Source organism: Pagrus major, chromosome 12 (genome assembly GCF_040436345.1).
Source record: "Pagrus major chromosome 12, Pma_NU_1.0".
Taxonomy (NCBI): Eukaryota; Metazoa; Chordata; class Actinopteri; order Spariformes; family Sparidae; genus Pagrus; species Pagrus major.
The window spans coordinates 6,354,493-6,364,215 of record NC_133226.1 but is presented as its reverse complement, the minus strand read 5'-3'; the positions used below and the strand labels follow the sequence as shown (position 1 = coordinate 6,364,215).

The 9,723-nt window shown below is 37.2% G+C and overlaps 1 protein-coding gene across 1 annotated transcript; it reads right to left on the bottom strand.

The window, feature by feature from the left end:
* Positions 1-2,421: 2,421 nt before the first annotated feature.
* spag8 (sperm associated antigen 8) lies at positions 2,422-8,887 on the bottom strand. The gene is made up of 6 exons (XM_073477425.1): positions 8,855-8,887; positions 6,688-6,847; positions 6,414-6,459; positions 4,556-4,670; positions 3,035-3,097; positions 2,422-2,546 (listed from the first exon to the last, which is right to left on the bottom strand). The coding sequence occupies exons 1-6, from the start codon at positions 8,876-8,878 to the stop codon at positions 2,439-2,441; spliced, it is 516 nt and encodes a 171-aa protein (XP_073333526.1). The 5' UTR covers positions 8,879-8,887; the 3' UTR covers positions 2,422-2,438.
* Positions 8,888-9,723: the final 836 nt, after the last annotated feature.

Below are 9,723 nucleotides of genomic sequence, written 5' to 3'. Positions count from 1 at the left end.
AATACAGCTAAAAGTGCTACATTTTCATTTTGAAAGAAAAATCAAAGCATCAACATCCTGACTGGCATTGAGTTGCTCGAGGTGGGGTACAGCCTGGACAGATATTGGTAAATCCATGTTTGAGTGTCAAGTCCTTCGCAGGTCCTTAGTTTGTTTCTAACTCGCTGTTTACTAAATCAGAACCCATGATTAAATCTTAAGGAATGTCACCGTTTGTCAGGACCACAGCAATGTGAAAACTCAGTCACTAGGAAGCATCTGTTGCCATGGCCGCCCCCATCACCCCAACCTAAATGTGCTAAATGTTTTTGAATTGTGAATATAAACATGCTCAAGTAACTTTTAACTGGTTATAAAACAGTCTTAATTTAACACTGATGCCTCTACATGACCTACATAAGCAAACAAGTCCATCAGCGAGACGATTGACTATTTCTAAATAGTTAATCTTCATGCCTGTCAGTAGGTCGGATTCCGAAGCTAAAACTGATTTTTATGGCAGAGAGGATGAATTGAGTGGTCTCACAGCCTGAGGAAAGAAGCTGTTCTGTAGTCTGGTGGTACGGCACTAAAGCAACGATTCATACTACAGTTTTTAAACGTACATATCCACAAATAGATACGTGACCTTAGCACTATGCATCCTGCAAACAGCTGTGTTTAAAAAGGAGCAATAGTGTTAAAAATTTGTTGCATCTTTCTTTTACCCGCTTCCAAAACAAATGCACATGCTAGCCAGCAACTTCTTTATGAAAGGTGGAGATGGTGCTCAAAAACTTATTCTTTGTAGTTGCTTTAACTAAACAGCATAGCTTTCTTTACCAAATCTCAATGTATATCTATTTGCTATAAATGGTCAATTTCTTGACGAAGTGTGTCTAACTGAACTGTAGCAATGTGTAAATCAGTCTCCAGGGAACCTCTGTAGTGTAAGCCAACCACAAAACAACCAACAATTAAGATATGGTAGTAAGGTAACTTTAAAAATGATGTTTTTGATGTTTAATGGGGACAAGCGATTTTTCAAACTTACCTCCCCATCCTCTGTAAAGCTCGCTTACTTTTAGAATTGTGCACTTTAAAGTAAAGACAGATTTTCCAACGACCTTGCTGTTACTACATACTGTAAATACATATTGTAGCACTTGGTGAAATATAATTCCACAGTGCTTATTGCAATCTTGTCAGTAACTGTAAGATTCTAGGTGTATGACCTTGTTATTTGTAAAAAAATAAAATAAAAAAACGCTATTTAATTTCATTAATTTAATTGATCATTTCTGTCACCCATCATAGCCTGACAGGTAACACTGTAACTCCATACACACCATTATCAAACAGCATTTCCATCCATATGTCAAACATGTCGGCCATATACCTCTTCTACTCACTTCAGGTGAGCCATATAATCTCTTTTTGTAGCAATCTGGTTTTGTCAGCTGGTTCAGTCAGCTGTACAACAGTTACACCAAGAAGTTAGTATGTGTAAATATTTAGAGACAAGCAATACGTAAGAACTACTTTGTGTAATGCAACCTGTTTTAGTAATCTCCACTTTGTACACACTTCTAGCTAAACCATCCTCTGATGTTGATACACTAATATTGATGATGAAAAACTATGTTTCCAGGTATGCTCAGCAAAATTCTATGCAAATAAATCCCACTTCATGAAAGCATCAACATGTTGTTATAATGCTTGCACACACACAAATATGCAGTATGTACTTGAAATGATGTAAAAACTGCTAGTTTGGCTCAGCAGACAAAGGATACATGGCACCTACAGACATCTAAACATCATCAACATAAATGTGTAGAGGAGAAAGGAGATGAATATGTCAGAGGAAGCCAAAAGAGGAGCAAGATGAGCAAGAAGAATAAGGAGCTATGCAGCTATGTCTCCTCATTCATTTGCTTGTTGTTTACTGGCTGCGGTCTGCACCGTATGTCATTGTTAATGCTTTGGGTCAGCACTGACCAGAGTCAAACACAGTGCTGACAGATACGGTAAAAAATTATTTTTAGGAAGCCAAACATGGAGGCAAATGTTTCTCAGCAAATCTGTACAGCAGAAACCTGTTAGTGTGTTTAATTAAGTTCAGAGATAATTTGTTCTGCAGGTTTGAAGTCCAAATGTCAGCGTACTGTGGTCTGTGTTTTGTCAACATGACATCAGCTGAGTCTCTGCAAAAGATATTTGTTTTTCAGGCAGTAATATTAAAACTTGAAAGTCATTTTTTATTTTTAAAGAAAAAACTTTATTTACATGTGTAGTGTAGATATTTAGAGCTTAAATATTGCCCTACCATTGACTTCACAATATCAGCTAATCACCAGAGGTGTCACTGTTGTTGAGAATTACGATAAACTTATAAGTGTTTTAGCTGTTCAATATTAACTGATCTTGAGGTGATGCAATGGGATCAACATACAGTCTCAGTTATCAGGTGGGACATCAATCTCATCCAGCCGCTCACTGATTGGTGTGCTGAACAGGGCGGACTTCCTAAAAGGTGCTTTCAGGGTTTTTACTGCAGTCACACCCTGTGATACAGAACAATACAAGAATAGTGTTAAACTATGATCAATCATCTCTGAATTTTACTGTACAAGCTGTGCATGTACATGTTCAGTTTAGATGAAAACATGAAGAGGGAAGAATCTGACACAATACAATAAAGGACACTCTGCACAGTACAGAGAGGGAATAATGGGGGAACGCGCTTTGAATACACCGTCTATAAACATGCTCCTCTTGACCTAGGTGGGTGCGTGCAACTGTACTAAGAGCTCCTGCTGCTGCTGTTGTTGCATTTTCCTCTGACATTGAATGTTGCCATTCGGAGAGGTATGTTATTTCTGAATAGGTCACTAAGCACAGACTACAGAGAAAACATGTCTCTTACATAGATCATGCTGTATAATCCTTTTGCCCCATAAATACATTACTTAAAATGAGCAGAAACTATTTCATGTGTTTTAAGGATTCAGCCAAACTAACAAAACACTGTCCAAAAAGTGATGTGACACACCTGTATCCGCTGGCAATTTTCACTCCAAAATGTGACAGCCTGGTCGGTTTTGTAATCATGGACCTGGAAATGAGACCACAGCAACAGCATGAAATGAAAGGCATTGTGACTCTGATTTTCCTCTTTTTGCTCCTATTTTTGAAGGATTGTTACTCTGCTAATATGTTAGGACTGTTATGTGTATTAAATGTCAGGATTATTTTCTTTATGAATTAAACTACCTTTATTCAAAATTAAATGATTCATTATTTGGGTAAAAAATGAGACATGACAATTTCCCAGATCTCAAAGTGAGGTCCTCAAACTGCTTTTAGTCTAGTCAACAAGTCAGAAACCAAAAATGATTTAATTTACACAGATCTGAGACAGAGGACAAAATTCTTATTCACATTTGAGAAACTGGAACCAGGGACTGTTTGGCATTTCTACCTGAGAAATGACTTCAGAAAATATATCGGATATCAAAATTGTCATTGATTTGTTTTCTAAAACCCTGCTGCATTTGTCTTTGTGACTCTTAATCTCCAGAAATATTTCCTCAAATGTTTTCAGAGTGTCCAGGACTCATCGTCTAAATAGAGTGTTAGTGGTCCTTATGAAAATGGAAGAGGATCATAATTCTCATTTGTGTCTCATCTCAAGTTGATACAACAGAAAATGTTATTTTCTGGTTTTATTTCTCACAATAACACTCGAATCTCCACAGTTCATGTGTCAGATTCCTTCAAGGACATCACGTTTTATATCTCAGAGAAACCGAGAAACATCCACCGTTGTCAAGGACAATAATGTACAATAGGGTACTTGTGAGATCGATTGTTTTTGTTTGACTGTAGTCTTCCCAGCCTGTGAAAGTCTTCTCCTTTCACAGGCTTCTTTATGTTTGTGTGTATTGTCACTGTATCACAAGTCTCACTCTCTTATAACCTGGGTAGATGCTACACAGCTACTGTAACCTGCCCTACAGTAGGTTCAATTCTAAATCATTCCTACAGGATCTTGACCTGGACAAAATCATTGAGTTTACAATGAAGTGGCGAGTAATAAAGACTAGACAGTGAGCTTTTAACAGATTTGAAGAATCATTCTGGTTTTAATGATAATTAGATCAGAGAAACTGTAAATCAACCTCATGTCCACTCCTGAATGCACTTTGCTGTGTTATACCACACTGTTCACACTACAATGGATGTCTATTTTAGTACGTTTTTTTATTGTCATAATCAGTCCTACACTGTCTTTATTCATACGAAATTGGATAGTCATGGCCATTTATATGTAAAATCAATGAGAACACTTGCTTATGCAAATGTAACAAACATCATCCAAACATAAAACAGGTGCAACATATTGAGCATAATCTTAATACAATTCCCAATATTGATGTTGTGTTTTTTGTTTTAGGCACTTACTGTATAAAAAGAAAACACATATTGTTTTAGATTCACAGGAGATTTGAGCTCATCACTGTTCATGAACTTGCATACACATACAGAGTATAAACTGTATGCATACACTTACTTGTGTGGTTTCAGGGGTATGAGGCACAAATCCCTCGGCACAGAAATCCTTCTGAGTAGTGGAACAGAAGTCAGTTTTGGGAGTCGGTGGTTTCTGTTCAGCTTGAATCTTCTCACTGTGAAAAACAAGAAGACATCAGCCTCAGTATTTGGCTTTGGTAGAAAAAGATCACATCTTTGATTTAAGTTAAAGTAGCAACTTGGATGTAGGAATGCTTTATAAGTGAGAATATGTAAGTATACACATTAAAAGATGGTCAAAGTACCTGAAGTTAAAATACTCATTTTGCGGCGGCCTGTTCAGAACAATGTATATTACAGTATTATGTGTAAACATTACTTTAACATAGGAGCCGATTAATGTGGTGCTAATTTCAATGACTTTATATATAATGCTGGGAAGCTTGCGAATTTTAATAAAGTCTTATCTTAACCTATCATTATACATCACAATTTAAGCCTTGATTATATTTTGTATATTCAATCTGAAACTAACGAAGAACTAAATTTATCAAAAGAATGCAGTGGGGTAAAAAGTACAATATTTGCCTCTGAATTTTAATTGGAGTATCATTATAAAGTACCAGAAAATAGAAATACCCAAGTTCAGCACAAGTACTTCATGTTCCTAACCTGTTGTTTATGCACACCTGAGGGTAAGGAAGGCTAAGATGTAGTGAGCAAAGATGGGTGATTTAATATTCCATAGCTCTAATAATAATAATTTGTTGTGTTTTTCTGTCCTCTCTAAACCCTTGTGGAACTATATTGCAAACAGCAATTGTGTTGCTATTTATGGGCTATAATTTCATTATCAGCAGATAACTGATAATATAAATTTCTCACTATCACTACCCGAAGAATAAGGCATAAATACTCCCAAAGGGGAGGTTCTCCCTTTCTTCTCATTGAGCTGACACTGCCAGAATGCAGCATAAGACACAAGTGAAGGAAATAAGGATACGGGGAAGTTAACTGGCATGTATCCACAGAAATGTTGTAAGCTGTCTAGCTCTAACAGGTATAAGAACACTACCAGAGGAGTGAAGCTGATACCAATCAAGCACAGTCTGTTCAAGCCCACACGGTCCTGAGAAAAGGGCTAATCAGTGTAAACTACTGTGTGGGTGAAACAACGGTGTGTAGGGCTTTTAAGACTGGTGATATAAGACGTTTGTTATCCTTGCACATCATTTAATGTCATGCATGGATCATTGTCATCATATACATTGAAGTAAAATTTAAAAGCTGTATTAAAAGAGAGTGATGTAATATATGAGCCATTAAAAACAAAACTCTTTCATTCTTCAAACCTCTGCTCTGGCTTACTCTGTTAATTCTTGTATACAAAATGGCACTGTGTTTAACATAACAACAAATCAGCCTAGAAACATGCTCTGAGCTCTTAGCTATACAGGAAGTTGGTGTTAATCAACCAGTCAGTGTGTACAGTCCAGGAAATTTAGTGTATGGCTCAAGACTGAGAGATGAGACACTGTCTACTGCTTGGACGAGCCATTTTCATTGAGACATGATGCTCTGTATTCTTTATGAGCAGTTAACTCGTGCGGGATGTTAATAACCACATCTGTGGGGATAGACTCTATAAACCCCATTAGGGATGACTCGCTTCCATGTAAAATAACATCATAAAATCTGATTTAAAGGGCATTACAGCTGCGATTGAACAGTAAAACAAACCCAGACGTGTAAATATTACATCACTTTCCACCAATGTGTTTCATTTCTGTTTTCTTTCCTCAAGACACGGTCATGGCAGCGTTCTCTGTTTCCACAAACAAACCACATCCAGTCATATTTAATTTAGCATCAAAAGACTTGTTTCATAGTTGATTTACCTTATCATCTGGGCAATATGTTTTTCCAGAAGCTCACCTCTGATGCCTGAACCATGGAAACAGAAAAGAATAGACGACCTGAGCATTCATAGCAAATCATCTGAAAAAGATTTACTGAACAGTAAAACAGAAAATGACTTTAAAAAAAGGTCAAAGCAGCCTTCAGTGTATATATCTACATATCTTCTATACAATATATAGTCTACACATGGGATATAATGGCATGAGAAGAAACAGTCTCTTACTGTGGCTGGTGAAAGATAAAGACACATACCCCGCAGTCTCACCCCAGGACTCTTTGGAGGGATGTACACTGCTTTAACCGTGGTGACAGTCTCCAGTTTAGAGTTCTGGTCCAATGTGAGGATCCCTTTGTGTCCATGTTTTTGGATTTGCACCCTTGTCTGGTCTGTGTCGAGAGCTGCAATGGCCCTCTGGGTACAAGGACATACAGGGTTTGATGAAAAAATACAAACAAGTTGAATTTGAAAGCATACAATAAATACTGGCTTGCCCAATGTTAGCTGGGATCTGCTCCAGCCCCCAGTGACCCTGCAAAAGACAAGTGGTTATGGATAACGGATGAATGAACAATAAATACTACCTTTACAAAGCTGATGATGTGTGAATGCAGGCTTTAATTCAAGATTCTGGATCATGTTTAGATTTTATGGAAAAAATATTTTTTTACATGCTATCTACAGTTAATTGTTTTGTTTTATTTTAGAGTGGTCTTTGAGTACACAAAAACCCATATTCTCCTGAATCTGTGTTCTTTGTTTAGGATTAGAACTTACATGATTTTTCAATTAACCAATTAGGCATAATAAAATTCCTCTGCAACGATTTTGATAAAGAAACAAGCATTCACTAATTGCAGCCTGTTAAAGGGGCAAAATGTAAGAATTTTAGTTGATTTAATTATGAACGGAATTTGAATAAATAGCAGGTTTGGCATTATGATGTCCATGCACTGTGTTGCAGAGATGTCTACTGAGGTTAGCATGCTAACCAGCTACCCCAGTACATCCAGGTTCAAAGCTCCTGTGATAGTGGTGTAAACACTAACGCTCCCCTGGTCCCTGAGCTCCAAGTCTGGACCGCTAGCTGCATGGCTAACTGATCTAACTAGCTAAGGCAGCTACAGTTAGCAACAATTACCCAGTGATGGTGCTTTATTTGTTTAGAGCATGAATTTGACAGGTTGTCAATACTTCAATATTGCACCTTTAAATGCAATTATTTTATTTTTACTTTTCTTTATCGTATACAAAAGCAAGCTGATAACCATTTAGTTTTTTGTCCATTAAAAAAAAAAAAAAAAAAGGACCTTCTGAAGAGGTCACCATGGGCATGTGATTGAGATTTTCCTTCAGAATATCTGTGTTTCTGGTATTGTGTATAAGCACTTGATGAGAAAATAGGTTGAATGCCTTTTATAAGCGTATGTCTGCTTTAATAGTGTGACAGTCACCCTTTTTAATTGAGTTTTCAAGGAAACGAGCAGGCAGAAAAGCCTCACAGCTATTATGACACATAGCAAAAACAAAAAGGAATGATATTGATGATGCACACAGTCACTGTATGAAACACACTTTAACATTTTTCTAAAACACAAACTACACCCGTAACTCCTCTCTGGTCGTCGAACATTTTAACATTATATAAACTTTTTCACACATACACATGCAAAAAAGGATTATAGTGAGATAGATCATTTTCACAGCAGACATTTTGACTCATCAAAGCAGAAAAGCACAGGTGGAACTGATTACAATGACGATGACTGCATTCCATTACGGTGAGCCAGTGTACGGAAAGTGCTCACTCACTGACATGGATTAGGTTGACACTTAATGGAAAGGAGCCATTGTTAACACATTACATACACCTGTGCTTTTCCTGCTTTGACAGGTCTTAACATGTGCCATGAAGAGGGTCTGCCGGTATGTCACTGGGTATTATGAGACCCTTCCTAAACACTACTCGGTCACCATTTTTGGTACCAGCCAGAAAAACAGTATGTGACTAGTTAACTTTGGCTGTGACAACACACCTTCCACAGAGCATGTTAACTTGTCAAACACAAGTGTAACTAACTAACCATCTGACATGGTTGACTGGCACACGTATGCTTTTAGTGTTGAGTCCTCATGTCTACCGTGTTATGGGTCTTTATGCACTAAAATTTGTAATGTGGTCACAGAAAACAGCATAGTGAATTATAGGCTACTTCTGTGTACAACTCTTAAAAACCGTGGCCTACGTTGTTAAACAGATAATATGCTTGCTCCAAACTTAAATATATATATATATATACATTAAAGTCATGGCTTTCATTAATTGTACGTTCATTACGTTTATTTGCTGTTTGACAAGCAGTTTGGCTGCTAGCTAACATTAGCGAGGCTAACTGCGCAGTGCACACCAGCTGCACTCACCTCTTCTGCCCAGTTGTGTAACATACATCTTCCAACTTTATTGTCCACAGTGGCTGGCTGTTCAGTCATTGTGGCACCTGGAATGGGCCAAGTTGTCCGGAAACAACCCAAACGTTATATGCCCCGACCTGAAGTAACAATGAATAACGCTTAGGGACAGGGTTCAGTTGACGGAAGTGTCGCCATGGCAACAGCATGTCTCCCCCCTCCTGGACAAATGTCTAAGATACTGAAGGAAGAAAGACAGAAAGAAAGAAAGAAAGAAAGAAAGAAAGAAAGAAAGAAAGAAAGAAAGACAACATTACAATAATATACATTTCTTATTGCAAGGTTAACTCTGGGGGGTCCAAAACCTGTCCAGAAAATCAATCAGTCAATCAATAAATCAATCAATACATAAAATTTGAAAAGTTTATTTTTTTAGTTTTTTCTTTGTCTTTTTCAGCTACAGTTGCTACAACCAGAGCCATTATTATATGAACAGAAATCTACGTATTGTTACATGAAGACATGCCTGAAATAAGGTCTGTGGTTCACAAAAGCTTATTTATATTTTATGTCAGAGAACAAAACATGAAAATATTTTCATGTTTTGTTCTCTGACATAAAATACATTGTTAAATACCCCGCATGTGTATTAAAAAGTGTTAACATGTCGGTTGATAATAAGCGGCTAAATCTGACTACAGAGGTTGTAGGGGACATTAAAGGACATTATGCTGAACACAAAAACTCATCTACCCACTAGTCCGTCTTTACAGGTGGATTTAATTTGCAAACTATTCTAACTCTAACTTTACAACTTGATATGCGTAAATGTGTTGGTAAATACTTTACCAGTCAACACTTGTCACATTTACTCATTCACA